The 26,689-nt window shown below is 33.5% G+C and overlaps 6 protein-coding genes and 1 non-coding gene across 9 annotated transcripts; 1 reads left to right on the top strand and 6 right to left on the bottom strand.

Annotated features, from left to right (window-relative positions):
• Window positions 1-869: 869 nt before the first annotated feature.
• Window positions 870-1,719, bottom strand: LOC17888266 (cysteine-rich and transmembrane domain-containing protein WIH1). Its single transcript, XM_006295216.2, has 3 exons — window positions 1,590-1,719; window positions 1,300-1,441; window positions 870-1,134 (listed from the first exon to the last, which is right to left on the bottom strand). The coding sequence occupies exons 1-3, from the start codon at window positions 1,618-1,620 to the stop codon at window positions 1,089-1,091; spliced, it is 219 nt and encodes a 72-aa protein (XP_006295278.2). The 5' UTR covers window positions 1,621-1,719; the 3' UTR covers window positions 870-1,088.
• A 2,479-nt stretch (window positions 1,720-4,198) lies between these two features.
• LOC17888185 (putative B3 domain-containing protein At2g27410) lies at window positions 4,199-5,012 on the bottom strand. The gene is given in 2 exon segments (XM_006296374.2): window positions 4,199-4,955; window positions 4,957-5,012. Coding segments are annotated over 2 exon segments (813 nt in total).
• A 1,209-nt stretch (window positions 5,013-6,221) lies between these two features.
• Window positions 6,222-11,396, bottom strand: LOC17889505 (carnosine N-methyltransferase). Of its 3 annotated transcripts, XM_006296442.2 has the most exons (18): window positions 11,178-11,396; window positions 10,624-10,696; window positions 10,219-10,262; window positions 9,573-9,615; window positions 9,223-9,417; window positions 9,069-9,155; window positions 8,808-8,879; window positions 8,535-8,579; window positions 8,354-8,433; window positions 8,035-8,102; window positions 7,894-7,960; window positions 7,430-7,543; window positions 7,151-7,224; window positions 6,976-7,073; window positions 6,833-6,892; window positions 6,692-6,760; window positions 6,553-6,606; window positions 6,222-6,419 (listed from the first exon to the last, which is right to left on the bottom strand). In XM_006296442.2, the coding sequence occupies exons 1-18, from the start codon at window positions 11,348-11,350 to the stop codon at window positions 6,357-6,359; spliced, it is 1,479 nt and encodes a 492-aa protein (XP_006296504.1). In that variant the 5' UTR covers window positions 11,351-11,396; the 3' UTR covers window positions 6,222-6,356. The 3 variants fall into 3 exon arrangements, with proteins under 3 accessions (XP_006296504.1, XP_023639841.1, XP_023639842.1); XM_023784073.1 differs by lacking the exon at window positions 9,573-9,615 and having other exon boundaries at window positions 10,257-10,262; XM_023784074.1 differs by lacking the exons at window positions 7,894-7,960; window positions 8,035-8,102.
• A 358-nt stretch (window positions 11,397-11,754) lies between these two features.
• Window positions 11,755-15,734, bottom strand: LOC17888228 (carnosine N-methyltransferase). Its single transcript, XM_023784764.1, has 18 exons — window positions 15,496-15,734; window positions 15,234-15,306; window positions 15,101-15,144; window positions 14,917-14,959; window positions 14,770-14,838; window positions 14,597-14,698; window positions 14,326-14,397; window positions 13,941-13,985; window positions 13,749-13,828; window positions 13,449-13,516; window positions 13,294-13,360; window positions 13,039-13,152; window positions 12,763-12,839; window positions 12,543-12,640; window positions 12,403-12,462; window positions 12,250-12,318; window positions 12,115-12,168; window positions 11,755-12,005 (listed from the first exon to the last, which is right to left on the bottom strand). Exons 1-18 carry the CDS (start codon window positions 15,693-15,695, stop codon window positions 11,955-11,957), a joined length of 1,386 nt encoding a protein of 461 aa, XP_023640532.1. The 5' UTR covers window positions 15,696-15,734; the 3' UTR covers window positions 11,755-11,954.
• A 1,128-nt stretch (window positions 15,735-16,862) lies between these two features.
• Window positions 16,863-18,748, bottom strand: LOC17890300. The gene is made up of 8 exons (XM_006295865.2): window positions 18,632-18,748; window positions 18,434-18,499; window positions 18,242-18,339; window positions 18,102-18,139; window positions 17,894-17,981; window positions 17,548-17,766; window positions 17,383-17,448; window positions 16,863-17,282 (listed from the first exon to the last, which is right to left on the bottom strand). Exons 1-8 carry the CDS (start codon window positions 18,663-18,665, stop codon window positions 17,109-17,111), a joined length of 783 nt encoding a protein of 260 aa, XP_006295927.1. The 5' UTR covers window positions 18,666-18,748; the 3' UTR covers window positions 16,863-17,108.
• Window positions 18,749-21,600: 2,852 nt separating this feature from the next.
• On the top strand, window positions 21,601-24,111 carry LOC17887730 (heat shock 70 kDa protein 8). The gene is made up of 2 exons (XM_006293861.2): window positions 21,601-21,820; window positions 22,215-24,111. The coding sequence occupies exon 2, from the start codon at window positions 22,218-22,220 to the stop codon at window positions 23,907-23,909; it is 1,692 nt and encodes a 563-aa protein (XP_006293923.1). The 5' UTR covers window positions 21,601-21,820; window positions 22,215-22,217; the 3' UTR covers window positions 23,910-24,111.
• A 117-nt stretch (window positions 24,112-24,228) lies between these two features.
• TRNAN-GUU lies at window positions 24,229-24,302 on the bottom strand. The gene has a single exon. It is a non-coding gene; the product is annotated as a tRNA-Asn (tRNA).
• Between the last annotated feature and the right edge of the window lie 2,387 nt (window positions 24,303-26,689).

Raw genomic sequence — 26,689 nt, 5'->3', positions numbered from 1 at the left:
TAACGGCCACGAAGGAAGTATCCTTTTTAATTTTAATATTTTAGTTGATTTTTTAAAAAATTTAATTTATTTGTGATATAACATAGAAATGAAAATATATGTTTTGTTTCATAGTTTGTGATATTGAAATTATTAGTATTAAATATTAAATATTCTTACATGATATGGATTTTATATATTATAAAAAAATTCCCGTATTAACAAGAAGAAATTAGTAAACCTGTTCAAAGTGATGAAGTCAAATTGTTAAAATTAATTTGAGTTGGTTCTGTCGAAACTCGAAAGTGATGATGAAGATTGAAAAAGTTTGCAATAGAGAAATTAGTATATATTTATCAGACGATGTATATGGTTTTCATTTCATCGACGCCGATACTTATCTAGCGAACGCAAGCATTTTTGCATGTATATATATTTTCACTATAAATCTTGACTTTCACTAAAAAACTTGAACAAGTACATTTTTTAAAAATAAAATAAAAAATATGGTTAAATCTTCACGTAAGAAAAAAAAAGACACTCCTATTTAAAACATTTGGATCCAACAAGCAGACAGTAAACTGAAGGATTTTTTGGTCGTGACCATAGTCGATGGATTTTACAATCACCGCAGTTTTACCGGCGTTAGACATTTCAGTCATTGTCCTTATTTTTCCCGGATTCACCTTCGATTTTTGTGTTAGTGACTTTTAGGGGGTTTCAGTGTTTGTAACCTCACCCCAATACGTACATATAATTTATAGTTTCCCTTTTATTAAAAACTTTTTTGACTTAATAGTGTACTTGTATATTGATTTCGAGTTCAAGTTGACTAAGCGGTAAAAAAGTCAGCACTGTAATCTAGCATATGATTTTATGGGATGTATGCGTAAAAACTAATAAGATTGATATATTAAGATAATAAATTCCGCAATTCAAACCAAAGAGTAATAATTAAGAAAATGAATTAACAAATAGATATACCAAATATCAAAAGACAAAAGCTAGCTAATCTCGAACCCCAAAATACAAATTTGGGTAAAAGCAAAATACAATCATAGATAATTTGCATAAAACAATCAAATAAACACCATCAAAGCCCTCCGAGCTCAGAAGCAGGCGTCGAGGACGCAACAGCAACACATGGCCGCAAGACTGCATTATTAGAACAACAGACAAAAAAATTATCAGTCTTTTAAGTGTCAACACACAATAATCGATCAGGTTCGTTATATTAACCAAACGAGCAGGACCTGTCACGTTGAGCTTCCATAACATATAACAGTACTAAATAAATAAATCAAATATAACAGTACTAACCAGCCTTTCAAGAATCCATCACCCTTGGTCTTTGTCTCGACCGGAGCCGCCGTTGCATAACTTGTGTCGTTTGTAGGGTAACCTAGAGGAGGTGGCGGTGCCACGTAGGGACCGGTAGACACTGGCGGCGAAGTATAAGCTCCTATATATAATTTATAAATGATTTCACATTAGTATTACACATATACACCATAAAAGTCTATAAATTATGATAATGGCGAGATTGATAACACATGAAAATCTAAATTTGTAAGAAAACTGAGGAAGCATAAGAAGACGTATAAACAAACCTGCAGATTGGTTTTGGCTGTATTGGCTCATCTTTGAACAAATTGTATAGTTTCTCTTTGAAAAGCTAGAGGAAAATAGTATGTAGAGAAAAGGTGTGTATATATGATATGGATTGATAATTGAAAAGGAAGAAGTAGTCATGTGTATATATAAAGCCTAGGAAGAGAAGGTCGGTTTAGTAGAACCGCGTGAGAGGTAGTCAGGTAGCATTAATCGCTAAGTCTCTATAAATTAATGTATTCCAACGACGAAGCACGAAAACGCCTACGAAGCTTCCTTTTCTTTTTTTTACGTGTAAATAAAATTATGCTATAAAGAATAAATTGATGATTTACCATGCGAGGAATAGTAATATTAATTAATTTAATTATTTGGTTTATATCTTATTAGAAAACTCACGAAAAAATAAATCTTATTAAAAACTAATTTTCTCTCTTTTTCTTTTAGGAGATATATAATGTAAAATTGGTAATGAAATTATTTTTATATTGTTTTTTTTCGTAAAATTAGACTTTGAGATGGTTTTTCCCGAAGAATGTCTCGTTGAAAGTGATGAAGACAGCATAATTGTGAAGACATTTTTTGTAACACGATGTTAACGTGTCAAAATTTGGATGGTTTCGCCATAATTAATGTTTAGTGAACGCAAAGCTTTTCTTTTTGCATAGATAGGATCGGGTCATCAACAGTTTTTGAAAATGACATATACTAGTATATTTTCGCTATAAATATAATTATGACTCAGCTCCTTTAAGGTTTAATAATTGTAAATGCGACAATTTTTTATAAAGAGCTGTTATTGTTAAGTTAACGGCCTACTAAATAATTTAGAACATGGAGTTTAGGATCCTTACTACTGCAGAAGTTCATTACTGATCAAGAAACTATATCTTGGTTTTCATCACGTATTTTACTTTAACCAATTAAAAATTCACATACATATTTTGTTATCTCTATATAGGAATATGGCTTTTTAATAACATTAGAATGTGCAACATGAAGGGTAAATTCAGCAGTGCTTTATTCCATTATTGTTTAATATTAATTAAAGAGTATTTTCTTTCTCAAAGCAAAAAGTTTAGTTCTTTCTCTATGGGAATATTTACATGTGAAGAAAAAAGAGAGAACAGAACAACTAATTCTCACAAGTCGCAATGTCGACTAAACTCATTAATTAAGAAACAGCTTAACACAATGTAAACAGAATACTAGCTACATGTTGTTATTCTGAGAATAGTTTCTTTTGAGATTTATACAACTAAGCATTCTCCTTTCCGTTAAGAATATATACATAAAATATAATATCCGAAAACTTTATTTTCGAGAGGGCACATGTAACTTTTTCTTATAAAGGAACAGCTTACGTATTGGTTTCAGATCAGGTGAGAATGTAAATCGCAAGTTGTGATTAAACTAGTGTACGTATCTAAATCTATATATATCCAGATAAGTTAAGAGGAGAAAAGTTAGAGAAGTTTGGTTATTTGGTGAACCGACCAATGTCGTAAATGCAAATTATTTTCGTCACGTATTTGTTTAGGTACCCAAACAAAAAAGTAGTATCAGAGTATACTTTGCACCTAGAAAAATAAAAAAGAAGATAGAGATATAAAGAAAATATTTGATTTAAAGAAAGCCAAGTCAATATACATATACTCTTTTCCCAATTTACCCAAAAGCTATGGTTAAACAACAATCTCAATAATGCACAAGTTTTACTAATGCATGCATTACGCCTATAATAAATTAAGCAAATTAAACAGCCTTTTAAAGATCACATAACCGTATATGATGATGATGATGATGATGATGATACCCATTAATTTACTCCGGATAATAAACCCATGATTGTCTATTTGGTAATCAGATATATATTAGTGAAGGGACCCTAGATCTAATAATGTTCATATCCCATACTCGTTTTCGTACAGAGGTACGTACAAACATATGGATTGCTCTCTGTGTGTTTTTTTCTTTCTTCTTTAAATATAAAGCTACCAACTGCTTCTTCATATCATCAAGATCATTATCATATGTCATTTGAGGAGCTCTTACTTTCTCAAATTGATCAGTGACTGGAATCTCTTGTGCAAGCACGATCTTAAGAGGCCTTCAAAAATACAGCACTAGATATATGGCTTTTGGATTGAAATTTGTGTGGGATTATTTGTAGTTAATTTAGTTAGTAGCTTATTTTTGGGTCAAAAAACTTGAAAAAGTATATCAAAGTAGCATGTTTCTTTTAAGATTAGGAGCTTGAAAATGTCAGCAAGAAATATGTTGTTGACACAGATCAGATATATACCTTCGGCTTGTGCTGGTGCAAGGAAACAATGCCATATTTAAACAACCATTATCAATTTGTGATTGGATGCCATATTCAAACAACCATTGAAAATGTCATATTTAGGCAATAGAAAAATAATAATACCAAACTAACTTTCGTAAGCTTGTTCTAAAACCTTGTGAAACAAAACCTTCCTATGTCAATCTACTTAAGAAAAAAGGAAGGAAAGAAAACCAAAAAAAAAAAAAGGCTAATATCCAGAATTGCTTGAAAACCAAAAACCCTTTTTAACTTGTGGCTCAAGCAATAAGCACAATATGATTAGGAAGAATTCGAGCTGCTCCCTCCTGAACAGCCTTGGATGGAGTGGGTAGAATCTTTTGCCGGATGCGAAGGAGGATTAACCAGTAATGGTACATGACCAGATTCACCAGAGGTTGAAGCGCCATCACCGCCGGTAAGAGTGTTTCCACGGCCAGATTCTCTTGAAGTGGAGCAGCCGACGTGGCTGGAACTTGTCGCCTGAGAAGGGACGAGAGCAAAACAGAGTTTTCCTTTTCCAGATCGGAAGGACCAGAGAGGATAGACGTCATCTACCTTAAAGGACCTATTAGCATCAAGTACATTGTTCCAACCTTTACAGAAGGTATAAATCCAGTTTCCATTCATCTTCCACTTCCTCAAGTCAAGGGCATGCTTCTTCATGTTAGGATCCACCAAATCCACACTCACACCTTCTACACGAGTCTTCATCGCATATTCATGTATGAATATTGTCTCCTGCTCTGTCAAAAAGTCTGGAGTTTTCACTTGTCTAAAAGGGACTGAGAGGCGTGCTTGATCTTTGTTGATATCAGTCTGAAACAGTTTCCTAGTTGAGATGAGCTTGGGATCGTAGCCGTTCTCTTCTCTCCTCATCACGTTGAAAAGCCACTCCGGTGGAGTCATTTGAATCGGTTCAACCTCTAAAGCACGAACTACTTTACGTTTCTTGCGGCTTCTCTTTTCCACGTAAATGGGACGTTTATTCTTGGACCGACCTCTAACGCGAGAAGACTCTGAATCCTGATTAGGGTTTCGTACTACTGGTTCCACGGAAGTAGTTGGATTTTGTTGTTCGGTCACACGCATCCATGGTCTTCTTCTCATCCTAATAGAAGAAGACGATCCGTCACCAAGACTTCTCTCTTCCACGTCAATGGGACGTTTTCCATTGCACCGACCCCTAAAGCGAGAAGACTCTGAATCCATATTAGGGTTTTGTAGTACGGGTTCCACCTCTAAACTACGAAAAACTCTAAGTTTCCTGCGACTTGTCTCCTCCACGTCAACCGGACGTTTATCCTTGGACCGACTTCTAACGCAAGAAGGCAGATTAGGGTTTGGTAGTACTGGTTTCATGGAAGTAGTTGATCTTTGGTTTTCGATCTCACGCATCCATGGCGTTGTCACTGTGCTACAAGAAGATGATCGGTCACCTAGACTTCTCGTCTTCTTTGGTACCCCATCCCCTAAAATCCTCGCCTCTTCATTTTCTTTGTTGGCCACTGCCATCTCAGCTTGAACCTCCCAGAATTTACTCAGCCATGAGTAAAGGTAAGCCGCAGGTTCAACAGCTTGTGATTCCGTATGGTTCACGTTCATGGTCTTTACCCTCTCTCCGACAACTTCTCTCATCATCTCCTCCGGTATATTTCTCATCACTGAAGCAATATGATCTTCATGTTTTCCCATTGTGATCGAATCTCTTGAAGAAAATAGAACACAAACAGAATAAAACCTGAAAGGAATAGAGTAAAATGTTGGCTTTGTACGCAAGGAACGAAAACCAAAAAGAGAGGGTATGCGTTATGATCTTGTATCGTAATTCAGGTTCCTATTTATACTAGGGCATTGAGAAAGAGTTAGGTTTAAGAAAGTCGCCGATTTTTCAGGTGAATAAGAAAACGAAATAACCTAATTTAAACCGATTTTTTTCAGATGACTAAAGGCCGGTTTAAGAAAGAGACCGGTTATTTTTTAAAGAGAGAGGGTATATCATATGTTGTAATGTTTATGATTATATATAACAATATTCAGGTTCCTACCCTTATTATGTAATGTAATCACCTAGTCTATACCAAAATTTATTTTGTTTTCTAATACACGAGATGAAAATTTGAGAGAAACATTGGTGAGCGTTTTTGAAACAGACATTCGTATATACTAAGCCTCAGAACTCAGAAGTGAATGCCTTTAATTATTCTGTTTTGTTAAGCTAGTCCCTGCCATTGCAATATCTGAACCTCCAAATTATGTTGAAGACAAAGATCATATAAGTGAAGTCTAAAGGCTGGCAAATGGATAACTCGAAGTTGAGTACAAAGGTTTTTTATTCATCAATCGATAACATAAGTCTATTAGTTTAGATTGTACCATTAATTCATCAAAGTAAAACAAAAGAAATCAAGATGGAAAAAAATGTCCAGAATAAATTGGGTTAAGTTGTTGCTAATATTGCACATTTCTTCCTCATTGTCCAGAAGGCAGTATAGTATCGGTTCTGCAGCACAGATAGAAACACAACATCACAGACTAATCCACCTTTCGATCCCAAATTAACCACCCAAATATTGAAACAGATGATGGAATCTGAGTTTAAATAATCAAATCCAAAGGGACATGAGAAATCTGACCTGCATCATAGCTCGGGGATTTGTAGTGTAAGTTGTTTCGATTGTTCTTTCTTTCTGCAAATGTTGGGACAGACACTGAGTGTGGAAGAACATGAAATGCTTTATTATTGGTACATGTCATTTTCATAGTGTAGATTACCTCAATCACGAATCCATAATGTGAAGCAACCCTCTTTACATCCTCCAAACTTAGCTCGATTGACATTTCCTAAGGAGAAACAATAAATATATTGTGATATCACAGTTATGGCAAGAATCGTGAGACAAGTCCAATGCTTACATTTTCGTGGCCATATGTGTCTGCAAAATGATACAACAGTGGTCCTAAATTTATCCAAACCTGAGGGAAAATTATTGTAGATATGTCAGGAGCAAAAAAGAAAAGATCAATGGTGAAAAGAAAGAGTGTGACAGGGAAATTACGCCTCCGTCTTTTAAGATCTTGGATATGGTTTCAATGTACTCGATGATGTTATGAGCCGTGTCGATAAAAAAGCAAGTAACAACTGCATCCCACATTCCTGAAATTCAGTATCAACGGTGACAATTAAATGGGTGTATTGGCTTAAAACCACAAGCAAGTAGCCACCGTTCTTACCTGCATGAGTTGATTCATTGTATACTTCAACAAAATCACCACCACACATAGAGAAACCTTCCGTTATTCCAGCACTGCTCACAAAAGTTTTACATAAACCTTTTTTGTAAAGTGACACAAATGAATATAGCTACATGAAATCACCAATAAAAGTTGCTTAATCCCTTTGGATTGAGTTCCATTGTAATTTACAAGGAAACCAGATAAGTCTTTACACCTAAAACTACCAACACATTCCCAAAACCATAGACCAGTTCTCAGCGGTTCGATAAAGCCTACCTTGCAGGATGAATATCAGGAATAGCAATAGGACGTAGTTGATCATTGTCCGAGAGCGAATTGCAGTTGCTGTGAATCCAGGGGTATATTGTCCACTCACCAGGGACTTGCGTACTGATAGAAAAAAGAAAAGAAAACAAGCTGAGCAAAACTCTTACCTGGACCAAAAGAAGGAAGCTATCTTAACTAAATTTAGAAACACATTACAGAAGAAACTAAATTGTAGACTCTTCAAGAGCAATTTAGATAAACAGTTTGAAAATTTAAAGGTTGGCTGATATGAAAAATAAAAAGATTTGAATTACTGAATAGGGGATAATCTGATTTCTATCTTCTTAAACAACATGGATGACCATAAATCTCAATGTAGAAAAGGGGCAAAGAGACGCTATTTGAAACAGACAAGTCAAATATAAGGAATATAAAAAGATAATGTTGATTTTAAAAGAGTAAGAAACTCTTACTAATTCAGAATAAAACTTGAGCATATCATCATGTAGTATGAAAATTCATTTCCTTGGCTTATGAAACCTGTCCCAGTGTACAGAATTGTTATATTCCTATCATCATTACCTACCAAAAAAAATTACTTCTGCATTGCCTACCTAGACAAGAAATTTCAAGGGCCAGACGACCAAGTCCAGCACCAGGGACTAAACAGGCAGGAGGGGTGCTGCAAATCATACAATTAACTTTGTAAGCAGAGTGAACGTGGCAGGTACTAAAAGTGCTTAATCAAATTAATCAATTGGCCTGTCTCTCGTTAGTCAAGTCTCTATAATGGAACTTCGTGGATCAACAACAGACCACCAGAGTTGGATGTTGAAAAAAGACAAAAAAATACTTTTTTCCACAAACTCAGAATGCATTGATAAGAGGTCAGAGACCCGAAACTCAGGAACAATTAGCTGTAACATGGTGTACCTCTCCTTCTGACGATCAGGAAACAACAAATCAAGCTCTTCAAGGATAGGCTTGTAACATTCATCTCGTTCTCTCTGACCCTGTAAGTAAAAAGTATATACCACAAAACTTAATATAAAATTAAAGATTGAATCTGAGTACGTCATTGTCAGATAAAAATGACAAACAAAAGTATGGTCACCTCTGCTGCCCAGTCTCGGACTATATTCCTTATTATACAACGAACCTGTGTTAGAATACAACAAAATCATGAAAATAAAGTGTATATTGGCGAGAAATACCACAACAAGCATATTCAATTGTACTGCCTAATAGACTAATAGAGATTGAGAATAGATTTTTAACAGCATGCCTTACGAATTGTCTCACACTATCAGAGCACTTATATAATTATGAACTATCTAGGAATGAGAAAAATAAATATCATCAGCTATAGTAAATGTGAGAACCATACCTTATCTACATCAACTAGAGGAACATGTGTCTGTATTGATGAATCCAACCAATCATGGTATGCACATAATTCCTAAGAAAGAATAGAAGAACATAAGAATTAGATAGAAAAAACAAAAAGGGATGAATTATGACAACTTTATAGACATAAACTATGATCCAAAAATAACACAACAAAGCCTATGCTTGACAGTAGAACGCTGTCTGAATCGTCAACACGTTTTCTGAAAGGAACAGAGGTATAAGTATGTGTTCGCATTACACTGCCATGGTCATGATTCAACTGGCCTCCATCATTTTCAGACTGATCCTTGGGAGAATGATCATGAGCTTCCTTCCTTTGAAGCTCCTGCATATCTACAAATAAATTAAAGATTCTAAATGAAAAATATATAGTTCCACTGACTTGATCTGACCTCGACAGACACTCCTGCTTTTGGTACATGAATGTGTTTGCTTTCTTCCTGATATGTACAACTATTGGTCAAGGCCGGCTGACAAGAAGAGTCGTGCCTTTCATCTAGAGTGTATTTCTCATGTGGAGCACATTCAGAATTTGAGCCTTCATAACCATCAAGTTCCTGACTCAAGTCTATAGGGGGATCAAAAGCCTGCCAAGTAATTATGAATTACATTATTACATGTGTAATAAATTGTAGATATTCTAGCGCATTTCCAATTAAAGATTACAAATCATATAACCAAAAGAGTAGCATTAAGTAATTGAAACACCAAGGAAATTAGAAGAAGAAAGTCTGCAACTGACCTGAAGCATATTAAATATGAAAAATGAATTCGCCGATATACACCTGCAACAACAAAGTTCAACAACTTACTAACATTTCAAACAACATTACGCTTATGATATATGGAACAAACACAGACAGGATACAAATAATTCACACTAAATCGGACGTAGTAGTGAGTTTAGTGTGCAAGCATGAGAAAAAAGTATATCATAAAAATAACACTTGAACAAGAAATCAATCTAACAAGATTTAGGAAAATAATACTTAACTAGTCCAACTATCAGAAAGTAGGAAATATACATAAGACAGAGTTGACAAATATGAAATGTTACTTTACTCAAATCATCTCTGAGAGGTCAGATATTTAGTAGGAAAATGCAATAATGCGAACACCAAACACTTTCTTGTTACAAGTTTAGACTGTCCCTAACCTCAATTCATTATTGTGACAAGATATTATATTTAACTTCAAAAGTTAATTCAAACGTTTAGCAGCATCAGTAATCTTCCATAATCCAAAGTAATAACAAAGAAGCAACTAATCATATGCAAAATTTTGAAGCAACTATAACAGAAAAAGAAAAAAAAAAAATTCTGTAATATCATCCAAGTGAGCCTGTGACACAAGATTATACTGAAACATGTACTGGTTCTAGATTTCACCTTCTTAATCTCTGAAACTTCATAGGGAAATGGGGTACCAATGCCTGGAAAAGGAAAAAGGCATCACTGAAATTCGTTAGTTCTATTATAATCATAAGCACACAAAGAATATTCGACAAAAATATCAACTTTGACTTTAAATCATTTGGTGATCTCTTAACCGCTATGCTTCGTTAAGCATTTCAAATTCTAAATCATGCTATAGAAATAAATCATTAACATAATATCAACTGGTAACACAACAGATAACAAATAACAAACACAACAGAAACAAGAACTTTCATTTTTCTCTAGACGCAACTATGGGAAAAAACATTTACAGCCATTTTTAGTAGAACATGCTACTATTCTCTCTACTAATCATATCAGATATCTCAAGGCTAGAAACCAGGAAACAGAAACTACCTTGTGTGCAGGAGACAGCTTCCGATATGATCTTTCCCATCTTTTCAAATCCTCTTCTGAAGCCTCGGGATAACTGTAAACATTTCCAAAAGACAAGGAAAGGTCAATGATGCAGAACCTTTAAACATAAATTACTAGACAGCCCTACGAAACACTTCTACAGGAGGCTTCAAATGAACCATGAAAAATGCAAAATTTGATCAGAAAATCTCGGATTACAAATACAAACAATGTAAGAAAACCAAAAGTAATGACCTTGAATGCGAAGCTTACACTATAAAAAAACAAAAAAAAAAAAACAAAAAATCAAAGTATTCCTAGAAATCAAAGTATTCTCGAGTCATAAGCATGAACATCCAGCCAAAAACAAGTTCCCATAACTTAGCACCACTACTAAACCCTAAAAAGAAGAACACAGTACCAATCCGAAATTGTGATTTGAAATTCCAATCAATCAGACAATTCTCCTCAAATATATTGACATTTCAGGTAATACGTATGAAACGGTATAAAATCCGAATAAGGCTGAGGTAAAAAAAAAAAAATCTATATACTTGAGATAAGCACTGATAATGCGACGAAGAGATTTGGCTTCGAGAGCTTCTTCAAGCTTCTTCAGACGGCGTATTTTCTCCTCCTCTTCATCAGGCACTTCCCTCGGCGTCTCCGTTTCCGTGGCCATATCTGTCACTATTTCCGGTGCCGGTTCCGTCTCCGGCTCCGACATGGTGGCTGGCTCTTTTTGTTTTGGAATTTCGTCGCCGCGTCTTCGCCTTATACGAGGAAACGGTTTCTTTTTAATTATGCCTCATGATGTTCCTTAATGGGCCTTAGCTTAGCCCATTTTTTGTATTAAGACAAATGTTAAACTGTGGATTGCTTTTTAGACATTATATTTAGCAAAGATGTAGGGTCTCATCACAATACAACCTGAACTCAAAATTCTCTGTTTTATGCTCTGTTTTCTAATACTGTGGTGAGTGTTTCCCGACACAAACATTCACAAGTACTAAGCCTTACAAGTGTGCAGTGTAGGGGAGATGTCATAGGGTTCGTTTAACTTTTAAGTAAAAATAAGTCAAAACTTAACACTGTCCCTTGGTGCTCTAGTGAGTAGTGACTTGTGACTCTTATGAGTGGCCTAAGGATAACGAAAAAGTCGGAGTACAAGTGTTCATCAACCGAGAACACAGTTTATTTAGTTTACAACAACACAAGAAATGGTTCGTGTTTTGACTTTTGAGATTGGATCGTAATAAACATATCAAAGTGCAACACAAAACAACTGCTCCACAATGGAATGTTCTTTAGGGATGTTTGGATAAGTTTTATTATGTAGCACACTTCTTCCTCATTGTCCAGAAGACAGAATAGTAGCGGTTCTGCAACACACAGAGTATCACAAATAAATCAACCTTTTGATTTTCAATAATTAGTTTGAGCTTAGAGATTAGAGATAAATCAAATCCAGAGGGACATGAAAAACCTTACCTTCTGCATAGACCGGGGATTTGCACAGTACGTTGTATCAATTGTTCTTTCTTTCTGCAAATGTTAGGACAAGCACTGAGTGTGGAGGAAGAAGGACATGAGGTGTTCTATTCTTGACAAAATTAATGTCATTACCTCAATCTCAAACCCATAATGCGAAGCAACTCTCTTTACATCCTCCAAACTTAGTTCGATCGACATTTCCTTAAGTATTAACAAAAATATTATCTTACATCATGATGTCACAAATTCATAACGAGATTGTGGGACAAGTCCAAAGCTTATTACATTTTCTAGGCCAGGTATGTCCGCAAAGTGATAACACAGAGGTCCTAAATTGATCCAAACCTGATGGAAATTTCAATATAGACAGTCAGGAGCAATGAAAGATCAAATGCCTTGGAAAAAAGGGGTAAAGAAGAAATTACTCCTCCATCTTTTACGACTTTGGATATCGTTTCGATGTACTCGATGATATTACGAGTCGTATCGATGAAAAAACAAGTCACAACTGCATCCCACATCCCTGAAAATTCAGTGATACTGGTTACATTACAAGTGTGGGTGGCGTTTGGAATGAACAATATAGCATATTGGTGGATCCCATATTGGCTTAATCAAAAATCAAACTAGTCACTGTTTCGATACCTGCATGACTTGATTCATTGAATAATACTTCAAGAAAATCACCACAACATATAGAGAAACCTTCTGTTACTCCTGCACTGCTCACATAATAAGTTTACATAAACTCCTTCAGTAAAGTTAGATAATAAACACTTACCAATACATATTGAGTTCTCTTATGTTTGAGTTAACATAAACTCTTTTGATTGAGTTCTCTAATGTTTTACAGAAAGATTAAAAAAGATAAATTCTTTTCATACCATTGGCCAGTTCTCTCTGCGGTTCGATAAGACATACCTTGCAGGGTGAATATCAGGAATAGAAACAGGACGTAGTTGATCATTTTCCGAGAGAGAATTGCAGTTGGTGTATATCCAGGGGTAGACTGTCCACTCATCAAGCACTTGTGTACTGATGAGAAAACAAACAACAAGCAGAGCAATACTCAAAAAAAACAGGACCGTAATGAAGAAACTAACTCACAGAAGACACTAAATCAAGAACTAAAACCTTGGTTAAGAAAAAATATTCAAGAAAGCAAGAAACTCTTACTAATTAAGAATAAAATTTGAGCATATCATCATGTAATATGAAATCTCATTTCCTACGCTTCTGAAACCTGTTCCAATGTACAAGACTTGTTATTCCTCATTGTCATCAAAGCTACAAGATTAAAAGAATAAAACTTTTGATTCTTTACTGCATGCCTAGACGGGAAATTTCAAGGGCAAGACGTCCAAGTCCAGCACCAGGGACTAAACAGGCAGGAGGAGTGCTGCAAATCACAAATCATATATATATACTTTGTAAGCAGAGTGAATCTAGCAGGTACTAAAAGGCTTAATCATGCTTGTTAATCTCAATAGCCAAAACAAATACCATTTTCCTATTAGTCTGTCTCTCTTTAGTCAAAAGTTTCTACATTTCTAAAAATTGTACTTTTTCCATGATGAGAGAGGTCAGAGCAGACTCAAAAGTCAGGAACAATTAACAGTAACGCGGTGTACCTCTCTTTCTGACGATCAGGAAACAAGGAATCAAGCTCTTCAAGGATAGGCTTGTAGCATTCATCTCGTGTGGTCTGACCCTGTAAATACAGAGAATATACACTAACAGCTAAAGTTGTGATATTAATTTCAAGAAAGAGAGTGAGTACAACATCATTGTCAGAAGAAAATGACAAACAAATATATGGTTACCTCTGCTCCCCAGTCTCGAACTATATTTCTCATCACCCAACGAACCTGTGTCAGAATACAACAAAACCATTCACATTTCGTAAGTAGTAGATATGTGATCAGTACATACAACAAACATATACATAAAAAGTTGTATTGCCATGCTGTGTCACCTCTATCATGTTCATATGCATAGATACAAGAAGATTCTATTTACGAGGAAATCGACCTCCATAAATTTCCAAACTGCCTAATGGAACCATCAAAGAGTAAGAAATAGATTCTAACAGGTCGCCTTACTATCTTTTGTCTCACACTACTAAACCTCTACTAGATTATGGCTACCTAGGATGAAGAAATGAATATCATCATCATTCATTAGCCATATTAAAGTGAAAAAGCATACCTTATCTACATCAACAAGAGGCACATGTGTCTGTAACGACGAATCCAGAAAATCATGAGATGATAATGACACCTAAGAAAGGAAAGAGGAAAATTATAAATTTATAATTAGAAATATACACCGCAAACCTATGCTTCACAGTAGAACGCTTTCACGATCTACGATACTACTAAAATTTTCATATGATCCACCAAAAGTCTTATATAATTCTAAGCACTATATAAAACGTTTCCTGTATAAAAGCATATATATATGAGTTGGCATTAATTACACTGAACTGGCCTCCATAAAATTCACATGTCTTATTATTGATTCTTGTGTCTGCAGAGTAATTCTTGAGAGAATGATCATAACCTTCCATCCTTTGAAGCTCCTGCGTTGATAAAAAGACATTAAATTTCGTAAACGAAATAAAGAATAAAACGTTCCATGTCTTGATCTGACCTCTATAGACAATACTCTTGTTTTCCGCTGACTCATGTATTTGCTTAAGTCTAGAGGAGGCTCAAAAGCCTGCCAAGTAAATTATAAATTATACATCATTACATAACATGGGTTAACTAACCTGAAGTAGAAATGTCAGTAACTAACCTGAAGCATATTAGTTATGAAATGTGAATTCATCGATACGCACCTGCAAGAAAAAAGTCCAACAACTTGCTAATATTTCAAACAAGACTTAAGATATCTGTGACAAGCACAAGCGAGCCTGTGATGATGCTTTATCTAACTCTACAAGATGATAGTGAAATATTAACTGATAATGGAGTTACACCTTCTTAAACTCTGAAACTTCTTAGGGTAATGAGGTAACAATGCCTGCACAAGGAAAAAAAAAAAAAACTTAACATGAAAATGAAATCATTTGGTGATCTCTTTACAACTATCTATCACAGAGCAAAGAGTACCTTGTGTGCAGTAGACAGCTTCTGATATGATGTTTCCCATTTTTTCAGATCCTCTTCTGCAGCGTCGGGATAACTGTGAAAAATTTCCAAAGCATTTAGAGAAAAGTCAACTCGTGCAAAATGAGTCAATGGCCTTACAAAACGAACTTTAATTACTTTGACCACCGTAAAAAAAAACACACCAGTAACAACATGATTATTACTAACAAGAGCTTCAGAAAAAAAAAGATTGAAGTCTTAAGATGGAACTAAGTAAAGATACTTGAGGTAAGCACTGATGATGTCGGGAAGAGATTTGGCTTCAAGAACTGCTACTACAGGCTTCTTCTGAGACTGAGAGTGTATTTTCTCGTCCTCTTCTTCATCATACACTTCACTCGACTTCTCTATCAATTCGGTTTCCGTTTCCGTGGCTGTAACCATTTCCGGTGCAGCCTCCTCCGTCGATGTCATTTCATTCATGGTGGCTCTTCAATTATACAAAGAAACGATATTTTCAAATTTGCGTCGTGTTCCTTAAATGGGCCTAAACATAGGTCATTTTTAAAAACGACGTTAATTTTTTTTTAAACTACTAAATAATATATGAGATGGGTTTTTTGGACAAATATATATATATATATATATATATATATATATATGATATGGTTTACATGTTAATATGAAAATTGTAATTCTAATCTGTTAAGATATAGTGCATAAAATGGAAATTTAATTTATTATAATAGAATAAAGCAGTTAACTTGAATTAGAAGTTAGAATGTGTGAGCTTCAAAATCGGTTAAGAACAACGTTACCTAATAAAAACAATAATATTAATTTTTGTTGATAATATGAACCATGTAAATAAGTGAAATAAGAAAAAGTTTTGTTGATAATATTTGTATTTTAAAAGGTATTTCGCATGCTTTTAAAAGTTATTTTAAATGGCATATCGCACTGTAATCATGAAATAATTTTATTATATATTGAATTTTTTTGACTAATGCCTTTTATCTTGATACATTTTGCAATTGTCATTTTTATTTTTACCCTCTTTTACATAATTACCATATGCTAAATTAATTTTTAGAATTTGTTTTTAGGTTTGAATTCTATATTTTACATTTAAGATATACTTTTAAAAATAGAGTTTAGTATTTAGAGGTTTGGGTTTAGAATTTACTCATTTTGTATAAGAAATGTATTATTGAAAATGGACAACAAGAAATGATATTTTTGTAAAATGATTAGAAAAATGATATTTTTGCAAATCCCAATATATGTTAACTAATTTTTAATTACATTATCTTATATAAATATAACTAAAAACTTAGAAAGTAATCAAGAAAACAATTTATGAGCATTCTTTTATCCTTAGAGTTTCTCTTCACCTTCATGAAACAAATCATATAGCATTTCAACCCAACATTGTGTTTGGTATGGTGATGCGGACAATGTTGGATATTAACCAAATAAAAATGCTGTGCTATGTTTTAGAAAATAACAATATGAATTATTATTTAATAAAAATTAGAATGGACAAAACTTGTATTTATAATAATAATATAATGTTTTTGTAACACACAAAAAAACTTCTTATGTTTTACTTTGTAAATTTTAAAGCATATAGAATAAAATGATACCATATAAAAAGGACTTAAAAATGTAAACATATTGAAATCATTGTCATCATACATGAGATAATATTTTGATTGATTTATTCACAATTGGTGTCCACATGGGATGGATATTCTCCACCACCACAATTATTATTATTCTATTCACAATGCGCATTATCAACAAACATCTTTTTAACGCTCCAATCTGTACAAACCCAAACTACTAAACGTTAAAAAGGATCCAACGGCCACATCATTCTCTCACTCCATCACGTCACGCACCGACGGCTGTGATTGATACCATACCCTCCAGCTCACTCTTGCTCCGTCTGATTCTCTCACCTCCCGTAGCCGTTGCCGTCGTCCATATCTCCGGCACCTCCGTAGCTATCTCAGTCACCGTCTCTACCGCATAGTCAGCTTCGTTAGTCTTTTCTGCTCTCCCCACCTTAAAAAAAAACCAAATTTTATAAAATTGCATTCTCACATACAAAATGTCATTAGTAAAATGTAAACGGAATAAAAATTAAAAAAAAAAAAAAAGTTACCAAGATTGTGCGAAGGCCGACAGATTTACCGGCGGTAATATTGTGGATATTATCATCCAAAAACACCTATGTTAATATATAAGATAAAAACAGATTAAACAAATGATACGTGTAAAGCTATCTATGGCTTTTTTAGCAAAGTCTTACATAAGAATAAATTATTACCGTTCGGCGAGGGTCAACGTTAGCTACACGGATGCAAATGTCCATAGCGGCCAAGGATGGTTTGAGAACGACAGGATGCTCATCGGGTCGTGTTGTTGTCGTTGATCCGAATAAATTCGGATTCATCGTCTCGAAGCAGATCATCTCTTCGAAGCAATCTTCTAACCCCAGTTTCTTTAACACCGTCACCGCATGGTTCCTGTCGGAATTGGTAAATATCTACAACCAAGAACATTAATATATATAAAAAACAAAGAATGAACATTGATTTTATTCATTTTGGCAAAACAATATTTAATAAAAATTCATGATACATAACTAAAGATTTTAATTAAATTAAACTTACAATTTTCCTCTGTTTGATTTTGTTAAGAAGGTTACGTAGCTTGTTGTTTGGTTCGATCGAGCCATACGGTAATCTTCCGTGTACGAAACTACAAAACATATTTTGCACGAAATTAAACAAATGTTTCGCTGAGATCAAAATATTTCATAGTAGTAGTTGTTTAAGATGATGATGATGAATTGATGATGATGATGACTAGTTATATTACCTGTGGTATTCATCAGGATGAACATCGTGGCCTAACGCCTACATCATTAGTAAGAATATAAAGAATTAAATAAATTAGAAGATGTATAATGAAGTAATAGTTTAGAGAAAACATAAAAATGGAGAAAAGAGATTAATTACCCTGAGACCAGCAAGAGTACTCCCATAAGTCTTGAAGAGCTCAACTCTTAAACTTGAAGCTTTACTTTCTGGGAATCCAAATTTCTCCACTAGAAAATCTGCCCCTCCCCATATTATCAATTTAATTAACTAAATATATGTTTTATAAGAACAAATCATTGGGTTCTAATTAAATTGTTATAGTTTAGTTACCGTCGATGTTTTTTTTGACCGCTGGCGCTAATCCAGTTTTCAGAGGGTATAATGTGTCATCCAAATCTAATGATCACACAATTAGAAACCAAATTACCACAAAAAAAAAAAAAACAAATTAGAGAACAAACTTTATCAAAATACAGTTTACAAAATGTTGATATTACTACTTATTAAAAAAAGGGTATTAGCTAATACCGAAAATGAGGCAGTTGATGGGAGAGAAATCCATTGCAAGAGAGTAAAGACGTAAAAGAAAATAACATTTGGAATAATTGAGAAATTGGAAGAAAATATCAAACAAACAACAACAAAGAGGCGTGAAGGAAATGGAGATGTTTAATACTACTAGTATTTATAGGAACTCCAAAGTCTTTTTTTTTTTTTTTTCTCTATTTGTTTTTTTGTTTAATTTAAATCATATGGATACTGACTGCTGACTCATGGTTCAAATCCTTTTCTTCTTCTATTTTATCTTGTTATACAATTTCTTACACTATATTATATTTGATATGTTTAATCGAATCATATGATTCTATCCTGATTTGTGTTGCAATGATCGCTTTCTATCTTATTGATTAATTAAACAATCTACCAAAAAAAACACTTATTAAATTCCAAAGAGTTTCCGAACCATACGCGTTTAAGTCTTTGTTAAAATGTTTTATAAACAAAGTCTTTGTAAATGGTGTTCAGTTAACTTTTACTATTGTACATAAGATTTCATTGTTACAGTGTGAGCACAATATAAACGTTAGGCTATACGCGTTACACACCTATAGTTAGTACCTTTGTAATTACTCTCAATGTCGGATGAAGTTTCATATCCGAAAATGTACAATCATCATTATGTTTTATAGCTTTTTTCTACCGGTTCCTTAACAGCATCGGCCCATTGTCTTCAAATTAGATGCCATTTAGCCCAAGTTTCTGCACACCAAAAACACGTGTTTTTATTAATTTTCAGACATAAAAAGTAAAGAGATATCTTGGCGCGGGGCCGACGCGTTGATTTAGCTAGAATTACATAAATTTTCGAATTCGTTGTACGTGTTGCACATGCTAATTAACACCAAAATGGTTGGAGATTATTACAAACGTAGAATATCATGTGTGATGTGTCGATCGGTAGGTATTAGAAACACATAAAGGCCAGACACACACACACACACAAATTAAGCCATGCATGATGAATCTACTGAATTGAATTTTCATACGAAATATGACATTATTTACTGGTGATATAATGTTTGATTTATAAACACTAGCTAGTAGAAATCTGTATTTATAATAATAATTGCAATGTAGTTGCTGTCTGTGTGGACCTATCCCTAACATCACCACTTTCCTCATCAAAGAGATGTCACCAATTTGTTGCGTTATTGGTTATTGGACATATAATTTAAAATATTATTTCATCATCGATTGTGAAAGATTCCAACAATGCATGATTCTAATTTTTTTTTTTTTTTATGTTCCTATTATTCATCTGATTAATTATCATACAATTATTTAAAACAAACGATTGAAGCCAGAGAAGAATGACATATATATATATATATATTCCAAATCATTATATTTTTTATACGTTTCTTGCAAGTACAAAAAATTCATATGTCGATTTTAATTTATATGATGAGTTAAGTAGATGCCAATTTTTTGCAGATAAAAAAAAAATTCAAAAATTTAGGAAAGTGGCTTATTGTTACCAAATGTAGTGTATTTTGTTTTCAATAATTTGTATTTATCTAACTGTTACAACAACAACAACAAAACATGATTTTGACGTAACACTTCTTCTCCATTGCCCACTAGATGTAACCATCTAATTAAGTAGTTATTGAACACAGTCACACACTATTGTTTTTTTTTTTGTTCAACAACTAGGATTTACCCCGTGTTACACCACGGGTCCATAATTTAATATATTTGTTTAATTTGTTATTTTCGTAGTTGGTTTATATAGTCTAGTTTATACGTGTTCATATCATTATAATTTTATAAAATTTTATAAATTTTTATTATAAGTAGATTCATATATATATGTAGTGAACCTAGGGTACACCGCAAGACAAATTTGTTATAAATAAAAAAATATATATTTTACCATAACCCGTAAAGATTTTAAATATAGACAAACCCGTCTGAAAAACATAATCATATTTATGTAAACTCAAAGTCGTTCAATCATATTTATGTACAATATTATTATTATTTTTTAGAGTTAAAATATTAATAATACTTTAACTTTTTTGTAGAGTTTTTTTATATTTTTAATATTTCAATTATTATATTATATAAAGCTTAATTCAATATTATAATATTTGAAGCTTTTAAAATTTTTTAAAAAATAAAATTTATAATATTTTGTAACTTTTTTAAAGTATTATTTTAAAAGATTTATTTTTTCATAAATAAAGAACCGAATGAAACTGGATAATTTTTAATTTGGAGTTTGTAGTTGGAAGCATATTAGTCATATTTGTAATGGTTTTGAACTATTATCTAAATTTTTCTACCTTATGTAGACGTTGTACATATATTTTTTCCTTTATCGATTGACTTCTATACATTCATTTTCAAAAATTTAAATTGTAAATTGTGTGGAAGAAAATTTATATTTTTATTATAAATATTTTTTTATGTAATAATATAAGTTAAAAACAAATAAGATTATATAAATATATTAGAGAGAGATTCGATTTATTATAGAGAGATTTTAGGAAATTTTTTGATGTAATAAATATTTGTTTCCAATTTTGCGATTTGGTTGTGATTTAATTACAAAATTTATTTTAAGTTTTGTTATTTGTTTAAATGGCAAGGGTTTGATTATGTAAATATTGCAAACTAAAAGGTTATAATCCTAAATTGATTTTAGTACAAAGTGTAATTTAAAAATGTTAAGATAGATATTGGCCTCTGATAAGCCTGATATCTGATACACACTATTGGTTGATTTACTAATTTCATTAACAAAACTAATTGAAACAATTATCATAATCTACGATCCATAGTTGGGCTGATATCTGATACAGACCCATCTACGTCCTCTTAAATCGACCCACTTAGTTTATTAGAAATAGGCCCATTTGTTTTTTCTTTTTTAAAACAAGAGTAGATTTATACTGTTTTAGTTTTATATTTTTGGTTGGGTCGGCAAAAGAATCATCACTCCCTCCTCTGTTTTCTAAAAAGCACCGAGGTTTCTCTAGCAGACTCTAGAAGACGAGCAATCACATATTACTCTCTCGCACCTTCTAAACTCTCCCACCTCTCTTGTCACTCCCTTGTCTTTTCTTTTCTCGACCCACGAATCCTATTTCTTCTAAATCCCACAACAGCTACAAACAAACCCTTTTTGTGAAAGTTCTCTCCTTTGCTCAGGTTTGTTGTTTCCGAGTCCTCTTTTTGCATTAACACTTTCTTTGTTCTTACGGTTTTTTTTTTTTCATTACGTTTTATGATGTGCTTATAGTTATGGAAATTACGATTAATTGTGTTTAGCTTTTTGTTTGATTCAAGTTTGTTTCTTAATTTCGGAATCGTAGTAGAGTTAATCCCACTACTAACACTTGACAATTAGTTTTAGTTTGTGTTAGAATTAGTACTTTGGTTCGTGTTTGAATGTTAATTGTTAAGTGATGAAATGGAAGGAAATAAATAAACCACTAATCATTAGTTCACAAGGACAAATCTTTGATTGTGTTTGATGAAATGTCAAATATAGTATTGTCTATGTTAGACTTTGAGTCTTGACTCTGATTTTTTTTTTTGGCAGGAAATGGCAGAACAAGCATACACAGTAGCATCAGACAGTGAAAACACTGGAGAGGAGAAATCATCATCGTCTCCTTCATTACCCGAAATCGCTGTTGGCATCGATATTGGTACTTCCCAGTGCAGTATAGCTGTTTGGAACGGTTCTCAAGTTCACATCTTGAGGAACACAAGAAACCAGAAACTTATCAAGTCATTCGTCACTTTCAAAGACGAAGTACCTGCTGGTGGAGTTAGCAACCAGCTCGCACACGAGCAGGAAATGTTAACCGGAGCCGCTGTATTCAACATGAAGCGCCTCATCGGTCGTGTAGACACTGATCCTGTGGTTCACGCCAGCAAGAACCTTCCTTTCTTGGTTCAAACTCTTGACATTGGTGTCAGACCGTTTATTGCGGCTTTGGTGAACAATGCTTGGAGATCCACTACTCCAGAGGAAGTTTTAGCGATATTTCTTGTGGAATTACGTCTGATGGCTGAAGCTCAGTTGAAACGGCCTGTGAGGAATGTAGTGCTCACGGTTCCGGTTTCGTTCTCTAGGTTCCAGCTTACACGGATTGAGCGAGCTTGCGCTATGGCCGGACTTCATGTTCTTCGTTTGATGCCAGAACCAACTGCAGTCGCCTTGCTGTATGCTCAACAGCAGCAGATGACTACGCACGATAACATGGGGAGCGGAAGCGAGAGGCTTGCGCTTATATTCAATCTAGGTGCTGGTTACTGCGATGTTGCGGTTACTGCAACTGCTGGTGGTGTTTCACAGATAAAAGCCTTGGCAGGAAGCCCCACTGGAGGAGAAGATATTCTGCAGAACACAATGCGCCATATCGCGCCACCAGGAGCAGAAGCTTCGGGGTTGCTCCGTGTAGCGACACAGGACGCTATTCACAGGCTATCTGATCAAGACAATGTCCAGATTGAAGTCGATTTGGGAAATGGTAACAAGATTTCCAAGGTTCTTGATAGAGTGGAGTTTGAGGATGTGAACCAGAAGGTATTTGAAGAGTGTGAGAGACTTGTTGTGCAGTGCCTGCGAGATGCAAAAGTCGAGGTTGGTGATATTGACGATGTGATAATGGTTGGAGGCTGTTCTTACATCCCAAAAGTGAGAAACATTCTCAAGAATGTATGCAAGAAAGACGAGATTTACAAAGGCGTGAATCCGTTAGAAGCTGCTGTTAGAGGAGCTGCTTTAGAAGGTGCGGTGACTTCAGGAATTCATGATCCGTTTGGGAGCTTAGATCTCTTGACCATACAAGCAACACCTCTTGCAGTTGGAATAAGAGCAAACGGAAACAGATTCATACCTGTGATTCCGCGTAACACTATGGTTCCAGCTAGGAAAGACCTCTTCTTCACGACGGTCCAGGATAACCAGAAGGAAGCTCTGATCATCATATACGAAGGAGAAGGAGAGACCGTCGAAGAGAACCATCTTCTTGGGTATTTCAAGATCGTTGGGATTCCACCGGCACCTAAAGGTGTTCCAGCGATCAATGTTTGCATGGACATCGATGCGTCAAATGCTTTGCGGGTTTTCGCAGCTGTGTTGATGCCGGGATCATCGAGTCCAGTGGTTCCTGTGATTGAAGTGAGGATGCCTACAGTTGATGATGGACACGGTTGGTGTGCACAGGCTTTGAATGTGAAATATGGATCCACTCTTGATTTGATTACTCTTCAGAGAAAGATGTAAGATATGAATAAAAGCGTTGGTGGTAGACATTTTAGAATATGATGTAAGATATTTGATCATATAGAGAAGAGTATACATAGTTTGTGTGTTTTGGTTTTGTTTGTTGTCGAAGTGGTAAAATGATGTTTATGTGTGTAAGGAAGAGTAATAATAATGCTTTGCAGATTGTATAATAAAATGTGTGTTTTGCACACTTTTATCTTTTTGTGCTTTTGATATGCAACTCAAGACACTTGTAACGAAGTTTAAGATTGAGAATGAAGTTTGACATTTTTATAAAAAAGTTGATTGCACATTGGCCTATAAAAGAATAAAAAATCGCTAGAAGGAGGGGTCGAACCTCCGACCTTGTGGTTAACAGCCACACGCTCTAACCAACTGAGCTATTCCAGCTTTGATGCTTATTTGCCCTTTTAAACAAATAAAAAATATTAATTTATATAATTAATGATGATAAGTTGATAACACAATTGTGTTCTTTGAGGGGATTGCTTACACATGAATGAATCATCGGACGTCTCATTTGAATTAACACACAACAATACATTTACATAAATGGTAGTATTGAATATAAATGCATAAAACTGTAGTAACCGAGATATCACAGTAACAAATATCACTAAAGTCTAAAGAAAACTTTTAAATTGATAGGTAAGCAAAAGAGAAATCCAAATGCATTGCACATGGTCGTCGTCTCATATATATATATTTTCCGTCTCGATAGTGATCTCATATCTTTGAGATTGACCTATATAATTTTTGAGGTAGGTGTGCAACTTTAAGTTATTCGAGTCAAAGTTATTGTCTAATTTTTTCCCCAAGTCTACTACTAATTTTCTTGTTATGGATACAATCTTTTTTTTTTTTTTTTTTTTGTAAACCTTGTTATGGATACAATCATATAGTGACTCTTCGGTTTACTCGGATAAATGCTTGAAAACATGTAAGCAAGTTATATCTTCTCGGATTCCTTTTTTTGTGATTTCGTTTGAAACAGTGAGGTTGTTGACAGAGGTTTTTGTGATTTTGTGATTTCGTTTAAATGACCTTAAAATTCGCAACGCAATGAACATATCAAAACTCTACTGTACGTTTGACCCAAATCAGCTCTCTAATCACATGCATAGACTCTAGATTTAACAAACGAAAATGTATATTTTTAAAAACGTAAAATTTTTGATGTATCATTATCTCAACCAAGACCAAGTGGTTGGATAGAGTTGGAGACAAGCGGCAGAAAACAAGGCACCAATTTACCAACTCGAAGAGTATAATTAAGATTGCTTATTATTTATTACATATAGACTATTTCTGAGTCGTTAACTTATGCAAATCATAGTTATACGGCGATATAACATCACAGTCAAATTTAGTTGCAAAATAAAACTCGTGTGCACATTTCTATACAAGTATGAGATAAGATATGCATATCCCATGCAATAGAAAAAGATATGTACATCCCAATACAAAAGATATATTACTCCTATTATCTTAATCATACGTATTACATATACATAACCTTAGGGAAAAAAAATTATTGTTCGTGTACCACTTTATTCAAAGTACTAACAAATAAGTAAGAACTATATTTACTATAGAATTAAGTTTATCATCTCATACTAATTGTGAGTCTGGTTGCACAATATGTACTTGCTGTTGAGCGGGTTTAGAGGCTAAAGTATCGTTTCTTTAGTGAATAAGACAAATGTCATAGTCTTACTTTCACCTAAACCAACTAGCTTTTTAATACTTTGTTATTTATAAATTAGACCCTCGTAATACACTACAAAAAAAATGACTATATTGTATCACTTAAATTGTATCACAAATTTAAGTGATTTTATTTTAAATTACTTTTTAATAAGTGAAGCAAATATAAATAATTTAACATCAATTACATTACTGATGCTAATATTAACTAATTTTCATCAATTATTTAAAACTGATTCAATTTCTACTAGATTGTATCACTTTAAAAGAAATTGATGTAAAATACATAATTACATCATTTAGATAATTGATGTATGTATTTTTTTTTGATAAAATCGATTTTTTAAATGATACAAAATTAACATCATAAAAATGTGATGGCATCAATAAATTATATATATTTTTAGAAAACGGGGTAATTAGAAAAAAATTCATAAATTAAGATGATATAATTTTATTTAAAATATTACTTTAAATATTTTTTTGTTTTCATAATATTTTAATTTACGATTGTGTTCTATATTTTATATGTCAAAAATTGATTTTTACTTTTTCTCTAAAGTCCTCATCTTTTATTTATTATTTTTTTCAACTATGTTTGATAAACTGTTTTATTAAAAATAAAATAAAAAATCAAAATATCACCAACTAACCCACGATCTCTAAATATCAGATAACTCCTTTTATGTATAAATATTTTCTAAAACTTTTCTTTCCATTTCACAAAACACAAACAAAAAATATGAAAATCATCATACGACAAAAACTCTTCTCTGAAAATTTTCAAAGAAATTTTATTTTCCAACCATACAACTCCAGGTGAATCAAGTTATATATAAGTTTACATTTCTAGAAAATCATTTCGATAAGTTCATCTTCTAAACCCTTTCTTCTTCTTCTTTTTCTCATTGTGTGTTTATTGGTTTTCATACTTAAGAAATTCTTGCGGTGAAGAAGGATAAAGATACTTCAAAGCAAGAGTTTTTAAAGAGGAAGAAGATTTGAAGTTTTTTTAGAGGAAGAACTGAAGAAGAAAGAACAATTAACAAAGGAAGAAGCATGGAGCAAAG

The sequence above is a fragment of the Capsella rubella genome, unplaced genomic scaffold, assembly GCF_000375325.1.
Source record: "Capsella rubella cultivar Monte Gargano unplaced genomic scaffold, Caprub1_0 scaffold_4, whole genome shotgun sequence".
Classification (NCBI taxonomy): domain Eukaryota; kingdom Viridiplantae; phylum Streptophyta; class Magnoliopsida; order Brassicales; family Brassicaceae; genus Capsella; species Capsella rubella.
Note: the sequence above shows the minus strand (reverse complement) of the source record. Positions and strands in the feature narration are given on the sequence as shown.